This window comes from Plodia interpunctella, chromosome 15, assembly GCF_027563975.2.
Source record: "Plodia interpunctella isolate USDA-ARS_2022_Savannah chromosome 15, ilPloInte3.2, whole genome shotgun sequence".
Taxonomy (NCBI): Eukaryota; Metazoa; Arthropoda; class Insecta; order Lepidoptera; family Pyralidae; genus Plodia; species Plodia interpunctella.
In genome coordinates, this window is record NC_071308.1 from 1014909 (window position 1) to 1036668 (window position 21760).

The window sequence follows — 21760 nt, forward strand, 5'->3', positions numbered from 1 at the left end:
AACCTACGAGTTTAACGTGTCTTGATTAATTTGTGCGTATGAGTAAATGTTATTACACATGTTTTAGTCAAACTCAGTCAGGTGCACAGCTGTCATTATATTATATTAAAAACACACAATTAAAGCTTAGTTGAAATGACGCCACATTTGCTCGTGTCCGGTTGTGACGGGTACGTTGCGGCTTGTTTTCTTCGTTGTTGTTCTTGACATTGACGTGCATTGACGCAAGACGAAACTTTATACAGTATTGTTCTGTGTTGATCCGTCAACGAAACTCATCGCGCCAGAGAACGCCCCATGCACGGCTCTAGCGATGGTTGATGATGATCGTGTTGTTCGCACGGGCGTAATTTTTCAACTCGAGAACTATCGGACGGATTTTTTACGAATGAGGATTGTTGCGAGGAAGGTTCCGAGTATAATTTACGATTCATACCTGTGGCAAGCTGCACAGAAGAGCGACGAACCACGCCATGTACAACATCGTTTTACTTCGCTTTCTAGCTATTGCCAATCGCAGTGGATACAAGATTGCAAAGAATCTGAAACAAACCAAGAATATTTTGTGAGATTGGTTTACTTTACGGATATGATAAGGACGTTACTTCTACACGCAAAATCCATCCAAAAAACGGGCACAAGATCGTGTTGCCTGGAAGACCTAACACAGAGCCACAGCTAATAAGGTCACGACCAAAACAAATTTAAGTCTGTTCAACCAGCAGCCTACAACCGAAAAATAAGTTTGAAGTGAGATCACGATAACTTGGGCGAGAGCAACATGTCGAAACTTTGCAATCAACTCTCCCTCTCTTACTTGAGCGTAACTTCCTCAGCCGTCAAGCGTCGGAGACGTTCGCCGCTCTAATTGTCACATTTATCTCTCATGTGAGCGCATATTCACTTCATCACATCTTTGGGAGATGATTGGTCCATCGGTGGTGCAGTGGTAAAGTTCTTGCCACTGAACCGAGAAGTCCCGGGTTCGATCCCCGGTCAGGTCATGATGGAAAATGATCTTTTTCTGATTGACCCGGGTCTTGGATGTTTATCTATTTATGTATTTGTTATAAAATATAGTATCGTTGAGTTAGTATCCCATAACACAAGTCTTAAACTTACTTTGGGGCTAGCTCAATCTGTGTAATTTGTCCTAATATATTTATTTATTTATTTATTCACGGTTTCTTTCGTCAGAGGCCAGAGTCCCTCTCATCTGAATGTTTATCAAGTTACTTTCTCAGCTGTTAAGCGTCGAAGTGCAGAGTCCACTAAACTTTACACACTCTCTCATATGAGAGTATTCCCGGTTCCTTCCTCAGACATTATGCGCCGTAGTCCAGGGTTCGGCAAACTCTAAACTTACCTATCAACAGATATGCACACGAGTACATTGGAGGACAGGTAGAGTCCGAAGGCTCGGAGCACGAGGAAGAACTTGCAGGCCAGGTTGCCGGCAAGCCACGCGTTTGTGGTCCGCCAGCCGATCTGAGAATAAAACAAAATACTTAAATAGGAAAAAAAAACATTTTTGAAAAAATCTCTGGGATATGAAAACAAGTTTAAGATTAGACAGGGAGGGATATGAAAACAAGGTAAGATTACTATTTATTAGATCACGCATCACATTGCTATATGTGTTTGGTTGAGTGGTAAAAAATGCCATAAATAAATAAAGTTATAAATATTATTAGTTATTGAAAAGAAATAAATATTAAAATTATATGCACATTATATAGATAAATAAAATGATCCCACAATAGGCTATGTTACATTATACATATGTATACTTTAAGACAATGTGAAGTGTTTATTTGTAAACTTTTTAACCGTGCAGTAAACCGTTGAGGAGTTCCCTCGTCGGGGGCCCGACCCCGGTCCAACATCAGGCCACCGTCAGCTTAAAGTCACTTCGGAACCTTCACAATTTGAACTGCTGCCCTTGGATTAAAATATGACTATATATTTCAGCAACTAATATATAATATACATAAATACTTACATAGCCTTTGTTACCAGAGGCAACATGAGAAAAAAATAAAAACGTAAAGCTTGTTAGGTACGTTGAGTATAAATGTTATCGAGTTAAAATCTTAATGGGATATTGAAACGACTACATAAGATGTTACTCTCCGATCGCGACGCAGCGAAGATCCCTACCACAAAGAGTTCAGGGTGAATTTCACGACTACTTGAACGCGGCGTGTAGAGTTTCATTAGTGTCGCATTTTTTTTTAATAAAGAATCACAGATTTTTTTAAAAATTAAACATTTTATAATTTTAACATTGTACCAGTACTTTAGTTATTAATAAAATATGATAATTAAATTGATTACTGTGTATGGTACAATTTAAAAAACACTAATGATAGCCCACGGCGGCTCAAAACGCTCGTGAAATTCACCCTACACCGTCTTATAGGGGCAAGCGGGGCTCACACTCGAACCCCGTGCCCGGGGAACAAATACTTAAAGTGCCCTATAAGACCAATACGAGTAACTTCTCTCACATTTGTTCTTAAAATCTCTCTAATTAGTTAAGGCCCCTTTCTGGTTATAATCTTCATACTGATCTATCTTCGGCTTTCTTCTTCCAGTCCTTTCCGGCAGCTTTTTGAATATCGTCCGCACCACAGTCGTCCATCCATGTTTCTGGAGGGCGCCCCTACTTCTGCTGTGTGGGCCTATCCGTGTAGTGCCGTTTCTATATATATATAGAAATTAGACCTTCACAGGCACTTTTTCTCGTCAATTTTTATATTTATAGTTATTTATCACAAGCTACAAACTACTAGCATTTCGGAACGACCACTGCTGAGAAGAAATGCCGAAAGAAACTCATTCAAACAGTGTTGGTCCCTATTATGCCAGAAGGGCTTACCATTTTTAAAATATAAATTTATGTATAATTTTTTATCAGTAATATAACAATGTAAGTACACAATGAAGTACATGGTCAAAAGGTATACTGAAACATACTATGATTGTGATCAAGTGCTGATGAAAGGATATAAAAGATCGCACCCTAAGGGTGTAAAAATTGGGTGTAAAGTTTGTAAGAAAAACAACGAAAATCTTTACCGATCTATTATCTGTATTACTGTGTATTCTGATTATCTATATCATATATATATATATATAAATTGGGTGTAGATTCGAACCTTCAGGATTCGAACCATCAACAGTAACAACGTGAAGTTTACCGCTGAGTTGATCTTTAGTTGACGAAATTTTGTATGGGATTCGTTATGGATTATTCGTTATTTCTTTTCACCCTCATTTAACTACCCAAAAGGTCAAATTTTAAGAAATCCTGAGACACGTGTTTCATTATTTTTGTTGCATACCATTTATGTCAATTGTCAAGTAGATCAGTAAAGATTTTCGTTGTTTTTCTTACAAATTTTACACCCAATTTTTACCCCCTTAGGGTTCGAATTTTGAAAATTCCTTTCTTATTTTTAGCACTATAATAACCTACTAAAACTATTGCCCAATTTCGCGTTTATAGCTTCTGTGGTTTAGGCTGGGCGTTGATTAGTAAAAAAACGCTTGTTCTTTTATATATACAGATATATATAATAGTAGGATTAATGTAGAAAAAACAATAAAACTACGGTATTCCATTATACTGATAATGGAATACAGTATTTTTATTGTTTATATATAGAATATTTCGATTTCCTCACATTGTAAAAGGGTCTCGCATAATACAGTTCTGACCTCAGAATTGAATACTCCCACATATTGCATGCCACCCCTCTAATACTGATCTGTCTATGCAATTAGTTGCATACACAACACAGATATTTGAATAATAACTAGAAACGTCATCAGCACGTGTTTTAATCCTAATTCTAACTAATAACAGTCTTTGCATATACACACGTCGTGGTCATTACGTGGAATAAAACACACACAACAACTTTCTTGGCATTATTAATGGAGTGGTTTGCCATTGCCTTCTCCATTTCACACACAAGTTAATAATAATCAACCAGTGTGCAGGTTTCCTCACGATGTTTTCCTTCACGGGAAGCAAGTGGTGGTCGATGAAAACTTCTATACATGAGTCAGATTGGTATACAAACTCATGTTGTACGAGTAGGATTTAAACCTGGGATCTTTCGATCCACAGGCGGGCGTCTTAACCTTACACCACCACCGTTTCCACCTTCCACGAGAGGGATATACTTGAGGTTAATAAGTCTGTGGGGATACACATTTAACTACTCAGTTCACGCACAGCCCGATCGTACTGCGATCCAATTGTTGTTCAATTGTCTTTTTCAATTGTTGAATTGAAAAAGACAATTGAACTGTTTAAATTGTTGTTCAAAAGCTAACAGGAGAAAAAAAATTAATGTAAAATAATAAGAATGTAATAATATGTCTGAAATGCTATACACTGTTGGGTGAATTTGTATCCCAAAAAAACCTTACTATTCCCGTGAAAAAATTACGGGTGCGAAGCCATTTCTAACAGTCAACAGAATACTGTTGGTGCTTCCACGTACCCTGTGAAGCATAGACGCCGACTTTTCACGCCCGAGCGCGTGGAAACCGTCTGTGTGTCTGTGATTGCCTCAGCACACATTGCAGATGCACTATTAAGGAAGCCGCAACAGCGCTCTGAAAGCGTTATTATATTGGACTTGCTTGAAAGGCTATTATAGCCTTTTGAGTATAACTATAATAGCTCACATACTCGCTGAGGGACGTACGTTATGTAACCCATTACGTTTTTAACATCGTTCTAAGTAAAAATATAATTACTCATAAATTTATGACGACAAAAAGTCCGGTGCTCTCGTCAAATAGAGCGAGATCTCATTAATAGGTCGGGTTTACATGGCACAATTTTTTTTTTTATGTAGGTTTAGGTTCAGGTCACAGTTTCTGCAATTACTAAAATCACCGTCACGTAATTTCGAGCGAACGCATCGACCGATCGAACTTTTTCTTTTGGAAATTAGCATCGATAAAAATTGGAGGAAAATGATGCGAACTTCGATGCTAGATTTTTTGGGATTAAATCGAGGAAGTAGGTATTATTCGGTGTTATTTATCTGCAGATCTGGGTGTGTTGTACCTGTATCTTCGTTTATGTCATCGGATCTGTAACTGCTTAGTGCGTGCCGTGTCCGAGTGTTGTCCCTTCGTTTCATGAAAGGGAATTAATGATTAGTGTGTGTGGGTCTAATACAGGACAACAACCTTCATAGCTCTGTGTTTACCCTGCCGTAGATATAATGCGATTATCCAACCATTAAGAAACCACAGGTTGTTCTTCTGGTCTCTCTAAAGTTTTCTTTGGTTTTGTTTGTTCGGCATACCCGCAGTTTCATACTATATTATATTTGTAAGTACGATACGCCCAATATAATATTTGTAAGTATTGCTTTGCATGTTAGTTATAAGTGAATATTAATTGTTATGCTCGTCGATTAACATGTATATTAGACATAGTTTCTCAGTAAGTGAATATTGTATATTCTATTTGAGAAATAAATACTTAAAACCTAAAAGTGTTTGAATAAGAGAAGGGTCTTCAGAATGCGGCTAACGATTGACAGAAGTAATGAAATTGCTCGTCCTTTCTACATAATTTACAGATTTCTGTGCATGCGACGAGACTGTGAACGCGTTCTTGACGTCATGTCATACAGGAGAGCATGTGGGTGGGACAGTAGACATGAAATTCTATTGTGTAGAATACCAGGATTCGGATTCGTGTATTCATATTAACGAAATTGAACCTATCTATGTTAGTAGTTTAATATGGATTGTTTACGTGGGTTTTTTTAATAAAGTCATTTAAGATGAAGTTTTATATGTATAGGTACTAGCTGTCCCTGGGGCTGCGCTCCCCTGGGAATTTCGAAAACAAAAGTACCCCATGTGTTATTCCAGGTTATATTCTATATGTGTATCGAATTTAATAACAATCGATCTAGTACATTTTGCGTGAAAGAGTAACAAAGATACATATATACTTACACACATACATTCTCACAAACTTTCGTATTTATAATATTAGCAGGATATTGCACCCAGTCGCTAATTCTCCGATAAAAGATAGCTGACGAACTGACTTTAAGTGTGTAAAGTAAAAAATTTGCGTTCTACTTTCACCGCAAATTTCTTTTGGAAATCATCGATCGATGTTACAGAGCATATTTGGATAGTTAAATTAAAGGTAACTTCATATTCTAATGAAACTAAGTACCTACACAGATCGAGTTCAGAAATCGAAACAGAGTACCTAGGTAGTTAGTTAATTTTTAAATTTCAGAGGCCGCAGCTTATTAAATAATCTTCAAGCATTCCATTTAACCTTAAGGCTAAATGGTTTATGTATTCAAACAGTACGGAAGAAACTCGTAAAGATACGTGGAAACGAATTCCTTTCATATAATATTTGTAATATTTTTCAAATCGTCTTGTTCAAAGGCAGAATTTCGTTAAAAGCATTTTGTTGTGTTTGTACACTGGATGCCATCATATATACTGACATACTAACATTCCAAACAAGCGGAGTTTTTGTTTGAAATTCAGGCCTGTATTCGCAAATTCAAAGCTATCACAGATAAGGCCTAAAGACGACGAACGATTATAACCGAATGAGATAAAAGTTTTCATACAAATTTTCGGCCCTAATCCGACTACTCTCATGCTACTTATTACCTTGTGTCCGTGACAAATTGAGACGATTTTTGTGTGCGTGTATAAATTATTTGTCATATAATAATAATTAACGTATATTTTTGGCTCACGGCACGCCTTGGGCAACTGTTAGTGCAGTGACTTTATAAATAAATAAATAAATACTTATCTATTGGTGAAAACCATACAAAAACAAAACAAAATTTTACTTTATTTGACTTTAATATAAGTTTGTATACAGCTTACAATAGCTTAAATTGAGAACATGCCATCAACCCACAAAAAAAAATATAAATACCTAATAAACAAAGGTTATTTCGATACAATAATGTAATTTTTGGTTGATTTTCTGTGGGTTCTCAATGATAAATAAATAAATATATTAGGACAAATCACACGGATTGAGCTAGCCCCAAAGTAAGTTCGAGACTTGTGTTATGGGATACTAACTCAATGATACTATATTTTATAACAAATACATACATAGATAAACATCCAAGACCCGGGCCAATCAGAAAAAGATCATTTTCCATCATGACCCGACCGGGGATCGAACCCGGGACCTCTCGGTTCAGTGGCAAGAACCTTACCACTGCGCCACCGAGGTCGTCAAAATAATGGATTTGCCGCTAGCTGCAGATAACATAGTTACGTTCTGACAGTCATAACCACTTCAGCTTGTATATGTCACCGGCCAAACCCGACGCCAGGATAAACTAGTTTTGCCTAGGCTAAACTAATTCTTCCTGCATGCGATAGGATAAACTGGTATAATCTAGGCTAAACCAGTTTGTCCTAAGCCCTATAGGATAAACCAGTTTAGCTTGGGCCAAACTAGATTATCCTAATAGAAATACACACTCTCAGGATAAACTGGCATGGCCTAGTCTAAACATTATAGAATATCTATAAAGACGAAATAAATAGGTAAATTTAATAAAATACTATTTAATTAAGCTTGTTGGACTAGGCTAAATTAATTTAGAGTGGGTCATTCCTGTTTAATCTGAGTGTGTTTATTTCTATCAGGAGAAACTAGTTTGGCCTAAGATAAATTCATTTTTCCTACATGCGATAGGATGAACTAGTATAACCTAGGCTAAACCAGTTTATCCTACCGCATGTAGGAAGAATTAGTTGGGCCTAGGCAAAACTAGTTTATCCTGAAATCGGATTTGGCCGGTAACATATGTAACGGTAATATTCTGGAATCGCCTTTGAAATTGTAACCCAGATCATAACACAATTACCTATAATGGGTTCAGCTTTCATGTGGGCATTAGATACATCCTTCTTTGTTTTCCTTTTAGCATTCCCTCCGGACTGGAGGACCCTTTCCCTTGATTGGCTTTTACAATTCTGATATGTTTATAAGCGGCTAGACCAGGGGTTCCCAAACTATGAGATAAATCTTCAATTTATAACTTTTCCCTTGATTGGCTTTTACAATTCTGAAATAGTGATAAGTAGCCAGACTAAAAGGAATCTCTAGTTTAAAGCCCTTTCCCTTGATTAACGTTGACAATCCGAGTGAATTAAGAAGCACCTGGCATATTTTATTTTCACTCCCACAATGGAAATGTTCTCGTGAGTATATTGAAACATTGATATTACGGATAATCCCCTATAAGTGAGACCTGGGTGCAGCCGGTCTCTGTTGGTTACACCTAGTTATAGCCGTTGTCGTTTCGGCTAGATCTAGATGCAGTAATTCTTCGGAGTTTAGCCGTAACAGATATAAGAAATTTCTTATACTCAAATCTACATAAAGACAAAAATAAAATCGGTTCAGATTTTCCTTGTAATAATAACGCTGTCACTTTAAAGACATACAAAATCTTTTATATTTTTATCAAAGATAATTCTTTTAACAAAGAAAATTCAATTCAGATATCTATTTTTTTTTCCTTATATGTTTATCTCTAATAAAAGTAAGTCTGTTACTAGGCATGATTTAGTGTTTTATATACTACCTACTAGCTAATGCCCGCGGCTTTGTTCGCGTGGCCGAACAAATTTTAGTAAGGAGTCAAAATTATTAGTTACATTTAATTGTACAGACACAGTGTAATTTCCTTCTGTTATCTTTGACGACCTCGGTGGCGCAATGGTAAAGTTCTTGCCACTGAACCGAGAGGTCCCGGGATCGATCCCCGGTCGGGTCATGGTGGAAAATTATCTTTTTCTGATTGGCCCGGGTCTTGAATGTTTATCTATCTATATATATATATATATATATATATATATATATATATATATATATATATATATATATATATATATATATATATATATATATATATATATATATATATATATATATATATATATATATATATATATATATATATATATATATATATATATATATATATATTATTTGTTATAAAATATAGTATCGTTGAGTTAGTATCCCATAACACAAGTCTCGAACTTACTCTGGGGCTAGCTTCCTAATATATTTATTTATTTCTTCTGTATGTACCTACCTAGCTATACATACAGAATTATGACTTCTTCAGGTGTTCCAGATTTTCGATTTTTATACATCAACAGGAAATGCTCATCAGGATGAACAACTTTTGTTAAGGCGTCATTTCTATATTTCCTATAGTTTAGCTGTACCATCATTGTTCTCCATCAGGTGTTCCAGTTTTCAAAATTATTTATACCCTATATGTTGCCCAGGCTTAATAGCTATATAACAAAAAAAGTTTCATTCAAATCCTAGACGGATAGTTCCGAAAATTAGTACACACTAATTTTCGGAACTATCCGTCCAGGATTTCCAAACAGACAAACAGACAGAATTTTTTTCAAATTCTTACTCTGTTATAGTGTCTCTATATCCTAATTTTGTTTTTATGTCAATTTATTCATTGTACAGGAATTTATTTTTCTACTGTTTTATTATATATAAAAGCGCGTCTTTCTGTCTATTCGCGATAAACTTAAAAAACTACTGCACGGATTTTCATGCGGTTTTCACAAATAGATAGAGTGATTCCTGAGGAAGGTTTAGGTGTATAATTTATTATGTTTTTACCCGAGCGAAGCCGGGACGGGCGGCTAGTAGTAGTATACAACGAGGATAAAGACGGGATACTGTATCTGCGTAAACTGTTTTTTTTTATATTGCTGCTAAGTAGTTAGTTTCAGAGATTCTCGTCTGAATGAAAATTACAATTTGTGTCAAATATTGGACACGCCTTCATCTCGTAATGAATTGATTGGGCTTCTTTAAGATGAATTAAAAAAGGTCAGAGTCGACGTCCTAATGAGGTGGTAACTGCTTTCATAAAAGAGAAAATATACTTTATATTTTATGCCAATTAAATTATCTCGTTCTGTCAATGTTAAATATTGTAATAGCATGGAATTAGTAGATACTCTGTACAACAAGTGCTAAATCCGTGTGTAATAGTGCTATAGTGACAAAACATACTTTTTTTGAATAGGACGGAAAACATCTACCAAAATGTTAGTTTAGATTTAGTTTAGATTAACTAACCAGGTATTTATATAAAACAAAATCATTCTTTGAACCTTTATTTTGAATCATGCTATTTAAAAAATCGTGCATTAAAATCCGTTGCGTAATTTTAAAGATCTAAGCGTACATGTAGGAAATGATACAAAGCGGACAACTTTGTTTTAAACTATTTAGTGACAAACGACCCCGTGAAAAGCCGAGCATATTTTATAATATTACTAGCGACCCGCCCTGGCTTCGCACGTGCGCATTATTATACAATGTCCTTGCACATATTATAAAACAAAGTCCTCTGCCGCGTATGTCTATCTGTGCGTGATATACTCAAAAACTAACGGACGGATTTTTGTACGGTTTTCACCAATACATAGTGAAATTTCTGAGGAAGGTTTAGGTGTTTATGTTTTACCCGAGCGAAGCCAAAACTGGCTGCTAGTCAAACATATAAAGCTTCCTCTTAAATCGTTCTATCTAATGAAAAAACTCACATAAAAATCCGTTGTGTAGTTTTAAAGATCTAAGCATATAGAGATAGCGGGAAGTGACCTTGTTTTATACTATGTAATATGTTGGTAAAGTACATAAAAAGTATTTCAAAAAAATATATTTTTATTATAAATTTTACTTTAATTCTAAGAAAATTCGAAACAAAAGCAAACGAAATAACAAATTGCACATTTTCAATTTGCATATTCGTAAGTTTTTTTCTTTGAATGTTATAAAATGAACGAATATTTGTATTCGGTTGCTAATTAAAACCATATATTATCATACTAGAGCATCGAAGCTCGGCTTAGCTTTCCTGCTATTTCTGCTCCAGTCTCCACTTCGCATTGTTTTAGTAATTATTACATCATCAAAGAAGTGCTGAATGACGAATTCAGCACTTCTTTGTTTCTTCTCTGCTGCCAGGAAGCGGTGTAATGATTTAGACGCCCGCCGGATCGAAAAGTCCCATTTTCAAATCCTACTCGTGCCACATGTTTGGATACCAATCTGACTCATGTATAGTAGTTTTCATCGACCACCACTTGCTTCCAGTGAAGGAAAAAAACATCGTGACGAAACCTGCACACTTGTCGATTATTAACTTGTGTGTGAAATGCAGAAGGCAATGGCAAACCTCTCCATTAATAATGCCAAGAGAGTTGTTATGTGTGTTTCATTCCAAATAATGACTACGACCCTCCGTCATGAGGAATACGACTATGAAGATGGGACGAAAGCTGGTAACTTTAGCACAACTTACAAACTAACCAACATACAGAAAGTACAGCTAAGTATTATATAATCTGTGATATAAGTATATCAGAGGCAGAACTTGGTACAAAGGTCGTCTGCATGGTTACCTCACAGTCGCCTTTTTCAGTCGTCAAACAGCGCCTATATTGTTGTGTTCTGATTTGAAGAGTAAGAGAGGCAGTCTAATTACAGGGTACTGTGACAAAAAACCCCAAAAAGTCACAAAGTGAATGGATCTTATTGAGCTGCTGGTTTCCATGGACTGTGGTTCTTGCTTACCATAAAGCAACAGTTTGGGTTGCCTAATGGTAAGCAACTTTGGCTCGTACGTTTGTCAAATCTATACTTATATTACAAAGAGGTACAAGCGTTTGTAAGTTTTAATTTTTGTTTGAGGTTGATAATCTCCGAAACTACCTAACCGATTTCAAAAATTCTTTCACCATTAAAAAGCTACATTATTCAAGATTGCTATGGGCTATATTTTATCTCAAAATTCCCACGGGAGCGAAGCCCCGGGCTACACCTAGTATAACACCTAGTATACTATAAAAAAAACTCCTAAATACTTACCTCCAATGGAATGACGATGAAAATGACCATCATATCGGCGACAACCAGATGGGTCATTAGCAGATTGACTCGCGACTTCCTCCGTCGCGATTTTATCAGAGACACGAACACGCCCACGTTTCCCAGGGCCCCGACCACCAGCAGCGCACTATATACCGCCGTCACGAACACCTGGTCCGGTGACGGGATGACCTCGGTACCAGCTGTGCTGTTCATGGTTATTTCTGGGTTCAAGTAGTCCCAAAAAACTTCCGAGTCATAGTGTGTTATATTTTTGAGCATGTTTGACGTTTATTTAAACACTGTAAGTAGCAAAGCCATCTTTTTACTGGAAGTTATGCGATTAAGATTTTAATTTAAATTGATATTTATAGTTTGGTTAACAGAACACTTTTGCTCTATACGAATTTACTAGGTATTATTTTTATAGTAATAGTTCAGCGAGTTCATAAATGATTTCCATGATAATTTAAAAACTAATACTTATTTTAAAATGTACTTTTAGATTACATACAGCAACACTATAACATTAATTATTTTTTATTCTTAAATAACTGGAAAACACACATTCATAACACTATACAATATTATTTTATTTATTTCCGAAGATATTCATTGATTATTTCCAAAAACGCACGAGCTACGTAACCGCGTATCACCGTAGCGGAACTTCGTAGCGGCTACGAGCCGCTGCTACGACGCGGGCGTTCACCGTAGCACCGTAGAACCGTATGACGCGCGTCAATGGAATCCGCGAATGAATGAGAGTAGCGAATGTGTATTGTTTACAATTCCTGAGGCAACTAGTTGATTAGTGTTTAGTCTCAGCCGTGACATGTGATCAGCCTGAGGAATTACACTTCAAATTCACACTTTATTGCACCAAAAATAAGATATAATTTTGAACAAGTTAACTAGAAAGATTTAAAAATAGATGTCTTTATCGCTAGTACAATCTCTTCCAGGCTACCTAAACAAATTCTGATTAAAATGTTTTGAAATAAAATACAAATTCTCCTGTTAGAGTTTAGTATCCATAGTAATAAAAATATTATAAACGCAAAAGTCTGTCTGTCTATCTGTCTGTTTCGCTAAACACTTTTAATAAAATTTAGTATAGATGTAGTGAAATACTTAATATTTCAAAAATAGGTTACTTTTTTCAAAAATCAATCCCTTAATGTCTATAATGGGAGGATGAAAGTTTATATGAAAATCATTTTTGTTACAAATTCACGCGGGCGGAGGCGTGGGCAAAAGCTTTTGGTTCGATAAAATGTATCTATTAATGTCTGTATGTATATTTTCATCAATAACACTATAATAAGTAGCAAATTCAATTTATAACACGCTAATATGACTTGACTAACTGGAGGCTTATGGTTTCCAAGTTACATATTAGTATTTGAAACTTAAAAGAATTTTTCTAACTTGTCGTGTAACATTTTTTACAACTTTTACCACTTTCTATCAAAACTAATTTTCTAACAAATTTCGAATTAACTTATAGAAGTTTTTTGGTGAAAATCTAAGGCAGAATCTTTAATAAAAATAAATGAATAAAATCTTTTTTTAACAGAAACAAGCACAATGACGTTCTTCTTCATAGTATGGCTGAGGGTCGTGGTCATTACGTGGAATTAAACACACATAACAATTTTCTTGGCATTAGTAATGGAGTGGTTTGCCATTGCCTTCTCCATTTCACACATATGTTAATAATCAACCAGTGTGCAGGTTTCCTCACGATGTTTTCCTTCACCGGAAGCAAGTGGTGGCCGATGAAAACTACTATACATGAGTCAGATTGGTATACAAACTCATGTGGCACGAGTAGGATTCGAACCTGGAACCTTTTGATCCACAGGCGGGCGTCTTAACCATTACGCCACCACCGTTTCACGTTACGTTAACAGTGATGTTACTTAACCAAAAAAAAAACTAATATATAAACATTTGCTAATTAAAAAGAGAACATATCTGTGACTGTGTAATGATACTAGTTTTAGAGATACACACTCCAAGACCAAAACATATTAAAAACCCATCAATCATGGATATGTAGGTACGCAAGTCATTGCACATAATATATTTTTTGTGAACCTTGGCACATTCTCTTCATACTCAATATTATGTTCACAACTTTCCCCTTGACATTTGCCCCTGTGGGAATTTCGGGAATGACTCCATGCTGGTCTGGCAGCGAATGAAAAACTTATTATAATGTGTTGCTTCGACCTGCCCGCGCTGATTATAGAAATAAATCAAGGGCTAAAAACTAGATTAATTTAATAGACAGAAATTGTTGACTTTTAATTCTACTAACAGTTTTCGAGTTTCACAACTCTTCTACGTCTGCCACGTGTAAGGGATAAAGGATAAATCCTACTGATATTATAAATGCGAAAGTTTGTGAGGATGTATGGTTATGTTTGTTACTCTTTCACGCAAGATCTACTGGACCGATTGTTATGAAATTTGGTACACGTATAGAATACAACCCTTTTTATCCTTAAATTCGCGGTTTTATTGTTAGTAAAACTAAATCAACTTGTGTTGTATTTATATTTAACGAGCTATAAATTAATTTCAATTAATTAATTATAATGGAAAGCCGCAAGCCTAGACATCTAGGCTTGTGGCTTACACAACAGCCTACTGGCCGTTTTAATAATTAAATAAATCTTTATATATATATAAAACTCTTGCGTTACTGACTGACTCACAGACAACGTACAGCCAAAACTACTGGGCGTAGGAAGCTGAAATTATGGCATGTAGGTTCCCTGGGAAGTGTAGGTGAGCACTAAGAGAGGATTTTTAGAAATTCCACCCGGAAGGGGTTGAAATGGGTGAAAAACTTTTAAATGAAAGTTCTACACCGTTGAAATTAGTGACTTGAAAATTTGGCTTTTAGTTGTTTACAAGTTAATGAATACGTGTTTCTAGATTTTTCTGAAAATTAACACTCAATCCCTTCGAATCCCTATGGGACTAATTTAGCAGGAAGCGGGATTGGACACGTTGCGGGACACGTAACGGGAAACAGGAAATTGAACTGAAGATGAGAAAAAATATGTAATATTTGAATCGTATATGTCTACCAGTCTTACAGAGTAAGTACGCGATAAAAATAATACTGATGGAATTCACGCGGGCGAAGCCGCGGGCAAAAGCTAGTAGTATACTATAAATCAAGAGTAAACATTTAGACCCCACCTTTGAAATCTAAAGTATTTTACAATTTATACCTCCCAAATTCCCCAGGAAATTTGTGAGATGAAATTATATACAACTAGCTGCGCCCCGGGGCCTCGCTCAGACAAAAACATAATAAATTATACACAAACCTTTCTCAGTAATACAATAACACATAATGTGTTGATGAAAACCACATGAAAATCCGTGCAGTAATTATAGCACGGATTATATAGCGGTCTGTCTTTTTATAGACACACACACATGTGGAGAATGTGCGCATTTATTTTTGTATAACAATTATGTTTTTGCAATGCACAAATATACATAATATATACACATATATGTTATGAGTATAAGTCACAACACTAAATACATTGCATTAAACACACAGTTTTAGTCGGACAACAACGCTTTGCTATAATAGTTTGATTAAATCTAAAGATTCGATTTGTTAGATCCGTGAAAACAGTTTAATTAATTCGAAGTTTGTGATAAAGGAAGAAATATACGTAGGCGATGAAGATACAATGACTCGTCTGGCTGGGATTGACTATTTTTATCTAGGTTTTGGAATGTGTGACGAAGAAATCAATATATTTCTTCAAAGCTCTTATTTTTAGGACAATGTAATGTTTTTCTAATGAACGATCTCTTAGGGAATGCTTTAAAATAATTGGAGTTAAATATATTACTGTTAAAATATACATAATAGTACATATATAATTTACATATGTAGGCTAAAGGCTGATGATGAAGATATATCAAAAATGGTAAGCCCTTCTGGCATGATAGGCACCAACGAGCGCAGAAAAACGCAAAGTACACCATTTTGTCTAAACGTCAGCGGCTTGACAGTGAAACTCATCCTAAGAATAATAAATAAATAAATATATAAGAACAAATCACACAGATTGAATTAGCTCCAAAGTAAGTTCGAAACTTGTGTTATGGGATACTAACTCAACGATACTATATTCTATAACATATACTTACATAAATAGATGAACATCCAATACCCAGGCTAATCTGAAAAAGATCATTTCCCATGTTGACCTGACCGGGGATCGAACCCGGGACCTCCAGTGTAGGGGTCCGGCATGGTGGCTATTAGGCCACGGAGGTCGTCAAATCAGTTAAAAATTCTACAGCAGCAATTGACTAAGGGAACCTAAAACACAAGAAGTAACGTTAGTATAAACCTGATGTTTCCATTGCCTAGTCTTGTTCCGTCGCCACGACGAAGTATTTTATAACAACGACATGCATTGGTGTACGATGAAACTTCATACAATGTCTACGTTTTTCTTGCGTTGATCCGTCGACGGACGTCAACGTGACGCAGGACGTCGCAGCGCCAGTGAGCAACGGGAACGCGCTCTTTTGTAATTGTGTTTGCCGTTGTCACTTGACGGCGACACTTAATTAAGTTCAAGCATTCGCAATCATCTTAATAATATGGTAATAACATCATTATGATAAATAAGTAATTTATGGTAATTATCTGTACGAAGTTATAATAAAAGCGACAGTGACTTAAGTATACAAATGCGTAAATTTACAACATCTCCTGTATTCTTCGTAGATTTTCGACGGAAAAACTAAGTAAGACTAAAGATTTTGCTGTCCTAATAACATTATGAACAAGTTTATTTGTTAGACAAATTAAAAATTCCCCGACATTCAATATTCATTTCGCTACAACTTTTGAACGGCTGAACCGATTTTCATTAAGCATGGCTAAGAACACTCGGGATAAAATTAAAATTATCTATAACTAAAATCGATTCATCCGTTTGGGAGCTACGATTCCACAGACAGATACACAGACAGACACGTTAAAATTATAGTAGCTACCCCTCTTTTTGCTTCGTTTAACCCCCGTTAAAAATAAGAAATATTGGTTATGAGTTCTATAATAGAGATCCAGGAAAGATTCTTGCATTTTGTAGATTATAAAACTAAAGTAAAATCTAACATTTACGATGTGCGTTGTCGCGAATATCATTATGCCGCCTCTGAGCCTGAGTCGTTAAATTTGCCATGTCTATTTTGTTATAAGGATAGCAAATGGTTCAGTTGACCATCCCGAGTTTTTGAATAAATTATATTTGTACATAAACTTATTAAGATTTCGTAATCGGCCTAGGTATACTTGTAATATAACTGTGTGTAACTGCATTATGCCTGTGGATAGGAGATATTTACGAGAAAAAATAGGAGAGGACTATTTAGTATCAATTATAGTCTTATATGTACCGATAGTTTAGTTATAGGCAAAATGCTTTTCTTATTCGTGGCCGTTCCACATTCAATAAATATAGGTATAGAAAATTTTGATTTATTTAATACTAGCTTTTGCCTGCGGCTTCACCCGCGTTCATTTCCCACAGGAACAGATATATTACCGGGATGAAAGGTACCCTATATCCTACTCCGTACTACACGTATGCAAAATTTCAAGAAGATTGGTTGAGTGTATAGTGCGTGAAGGTGTAACAAACAAGCACAGCTACTAATATTTTTTTAATTTTAGAGAACTGCCTAATGTCAAAAGACACGTAAATATTTTTAGATTAATTCCCATTTAAGTCAAATGATTTTCTTTCGGCAAAAAAATACATATTGTCTATGATAAAATACCCTAAGTGTCTTGCAAATAATATTGAAATAAGTAATAGACATTAATAACCGTCTGATCTTTATTCCAATGAAGTACTTATAGAAACGTGTAAGGTCATTGATTCCACTCAATTTTGTTGTCCAAATCTGACGTTTATCTGTAACTAGCTTTTCACCGCGTGTTTTCCCACGGTAGAAGTTATTTTTCCTGCATGAAAGTTAATTGAAATTTCAGGACAAAAAGTACCCTACGTCCTTCTCTACGTTTGACGACCTCGGTGACGCAGTGGTAAAGTTCTTGCCACTGAACCGAGAGGTCCCGGGTTCGATCCCCGGTCGGGTCATGATGGAAAATGATCTTTTTCTGATTGGCCCGGGTCAACAAACTTCTGGCGAATCTAAGCAACGTATCGCGATGGAACCAATACCAGATTTTAAATTAGATTACCCGCTATACAACTGTGACCATTCTGTAGTTTTCGAACAAACATACAGACAGAAAGTCAGACACGCAAAAATTATTTAATAAAAATGTTTTGGCTTCTTTTAGTTCTATAACGACTCTCCACAATGTTTCTTCTTTAATATATCCTATATACAGACATAGCCATCATAGCACTAAGTATACAATAATATACAGTATAACATTTGCAGTTTTACTATATGTATATAGATTGCTTACGCATTTCAATCCGCAATTAAAGTCATAATATATTCTAATGGCTCCAAACCAGCAAAACTATTATAATATTCAATTAATCCACAGTTTAAACCTCAAATTTAGCTAAATATAGCTAAATTTGAGGTTTAACTGGAGACGCAAGCTTAGTAAAATCCAATAGTCACGATATTCATGACGAAAGCAGTCACTAATATGGATTTAATTTGTGTACATAGTGTGTATGTATGTATACATACATAGTGTTCCCAAGATCTTGCCTACAGAGACCTTGCCTTTTATCAGAGTCAGAAGAACTTTTAACTTGATCTGATACCTACTCGTAAGTACTAACATCAAAGTGCAAAACATTTATTCAGATTGTTTTTATTATAAATTATATTATTAGCTTTTTGGAACGACCAACCTACTAGTACCTACTAAAATCTTATGCAAATATAAATATGTCCAAACTAATTTATAAACAAAAATTACGTTAATTAATTATCAAATATTAATTGAATATCAATAAATAATTACTGTTTATTCAGATAACTTCGATCCTAAAAGTTAGTAATCATTTCACTTTAAATTGTTTTAGCAACAATATATATAATAAAACAGTAAAAAAGTGTTTCTGTACATTGAAGATATTTACAGAAAAAAAATTGAGATCGATAGAGAATCAGTAATAGAATAAGAATTTAAAAAAAAATCTATCTGCTTGTTAGCACACGCTAATTTCTGGATCTACTGGACTGATTTGAATGAAACTTTTTGTTGTTGTATAGCTTGGTCAACATATAGGGTATAATTTATTTTGGAAACTGGAACAGCTCTAGCAGAACTTATAAAGACCAGGTAAACTGTAGGAAATATAGAAAAGTCACCTTAACAAAAATTGTTCGCCCTGATGAGCATTTTATGATGACGTATAAAAATCGAAGATATGGAATACCTGATGATGAACTCCAACAGACCAGCTACACTATAACGGATATTACAAAAGCGCCAACAAAAGTTGGTGAGTCTGATGAGCATTTTCTGTAGACTTTTAAAAATCGAAGATATGGAACACCTGATGATGAACTCAAACAGACCCGCTACACTATACCTAACAGATATAACAAAAGCATCTTAACATAAGTTCATCAGCCTGATGAGCATTTTTAACATAGGTATTTATAAAAAGACTCATATGGTCCACGTTTTTAACCATGATTCACAAACATCTTGAGATTCTCAAAAATCTATTTTATTCCCCATGTCTTCTTTGCCGCGAGCAACAGCTCTTCTATAATATATATGGAAATTACGTCTTAGTAAAAGTTAACCAATCTGATAAGCATTTTCCGTTAAGTGAAGTCTTAGCAGAAATTGTTCAACCTGAGGAGCAGTAACGGTTGGCGTAATAAAAAAGAATTTCTGAAACGGAAGTTCTGTAATAAAGTTAATCTTATATTTACCCTATACTATTATAACATAAGCTGGGAGTACCTCCACGTGGTGAAGGCGGGAACAGTTTGGGCTAAGTTTCGATAACGACTGAAGGTATTCGTTGAAAACTTGCCTGAACTGGCTAAAACTCCCATTTATGTATAGAATATGCCTTCGGGCTTATGTTATTTTTCTCTTTAATAATTTTGATTCCTTACCAAAAATGGTTCGGCTATATCATAAATGTATATTGTGTGTCCTCGATATAAATAAACAGTTTATCTATCTATATATCTATCTAAAATTCATTCGTTCAATCATATTATCAAAATTTTAAGTACAAAATATACACTTTCAAATTCAAATTCAAATTCAAATCATTTATTCAGAAATTAGACCTTCACAGGCACTTTTTCTCGTCAATCTTTATATTTATAGTTATTTCTCATCAGCTACAAACTACTGGCATTTCGGAACGACCACTGCTGAGAAGAAATACCGAAAGAAACTCATTTGAACAGTATTCAACTTTAGGATCATGTCAATTTGTTTATCGAGATTTATATACAAGTAAATATTTGTGCTATTTAACAAATTCACCCTATACTCGGGGTTGCCCATAACGACGTCCGCTGTAGTAGGGATTGCAATTCTGCAAAACGCATTCACGCGAGATCCTGCGACACCCTCAAAACGTGGTGAGCTAAAAGTTTCGTGTCGAAACTGTTTTTTAAGGCAGACCGAGAAGGATGGCATTCATCATATAAGAGACTAGATGTTGTCCGGGGCTTCGCTCCCTCTGGTATATTTGAGATAAAAAATGATCTTTTTCTGCCTATAGCAATCTTGGATAACGTACCTGTTTTTAATTTTTAATTTTCAAAAATACAATCTCACAAACGCCTACCTCTTTATATATAATAGTATAGATTAGAAATGCTTTGATTTCACCACCGTATAATGTAATCTGATATACCTATTCGTAATTTAATATATAAGTAAAGCAGGCATATAATTGCCCTCTATGTATGCTGTGCCCTTGCAGGTTGCGGGGTGTCACTTGTACTATCAACTTATGAATGAAACCAACCTAAACTTGCGACTTGCAATAAAATCTGTATCTGAGGTCTATTCCTAGTAGCGGGAATAATAAATCTATAAATATAAGACTTGTTTTATAGACAGAGCTTTATGAAATTAGTGAAAATATAGTTAGCCATTGCATGTGGCTTCACAAAGGGTTTCCGAGGTATATTGGCGTGTTGTCCAGTCCTCCGGAACAGACGAATTTACATCTAAATAGGTACTGATAGTTTCTATTTGTAATTGATCGATATCTCTTGTTACAGATAATCAGTTACTCTAACTGGGAGTATCTAGAACAGTTTTTAATTCCAAGTAACCTTAGTGTGAAACTATCCCTGACCTTAGGAAGGATTCAACCCGGGTTAACTCCACATACATAATAATTTCAGGGTGTGCCGAAATTATATATTATGTAGATATAAAACAAATTTAAATAAAAAATTTCATGTTCACTTCAAAAATGACGAAGTAGGGATAGGGATGTAATTTTTCGCTTTCTTTACATTCCTGTAAAAGGTAGTCACCTTTTACTTAGTCAAGTTATAAGCACTAATTGTAATCACTTTACAATCATTGTAACACTTGGTTGGCGAATAGATAATACGAATATAATATTAGTAGGAAGTTGTAATGATAATCTTAATTTTCGTTTGTTTTTCTTGATAGGTAAAGACCGAATTGCAAATTATGCCTTCGTCAGAGGCCGGCCGTCCCGCAGGGCCATGGCATACCTATATTAATCTTCGTCACTTTGTCTGTCGGTTTTTCTGTCCTAGTTAGGAGAG

At 35.3% G+C, this 21760-nt stretch overlaps 2 protein-coding genes across 2 annotated transcripts in view; both read right to left on the reverse strand.

Moving 5' to 3' along the window:
• Window positions 1-1455, reverse strand: part of LOC128676070 (adipokinetic hormone/corazonin-related peptide receptor variant I-like) — a 21008-nt gene extending 19553 nt beyond the window's left edge. The window contains exons 1-2 of the mRNA XM_053756009.2: window positions 1367-1455; window positions 437-542 (exon numbers count right to left, since the gene is read on the reverse strand). Of these exons, the coding sequence (XP_053611984.2) occupies window positions 437-484 (48 nt within the window). The 5' untranslated portion in view covers window positions 485-542; window positions 1367-1455. The remainder of the gene's footprint in view (window positions 1-436; window positions 543-1366) is intronic.
• LOC135309857 (adipokinetic hormone/corazonin-related peptide receptor variant I-like) lies at window positions 705-12256 on the reverse strand. Its single transcript, XM_064436440.1, has 3 exons — window positions 11975-12256; window positions 1367-1488; window positions 705-726 (listed from the first exon to the last, which is right to left on the reverse strand). Exons 1-3 carry the CDS (start codon window positions 12254-12256, stop codon window positions 705-707), a joined length of 426 nt encoding a protein of 141 aa, XP_064292510.1.
• Window positions 12257-21760: the final 9504 nt, after the last annotated feature.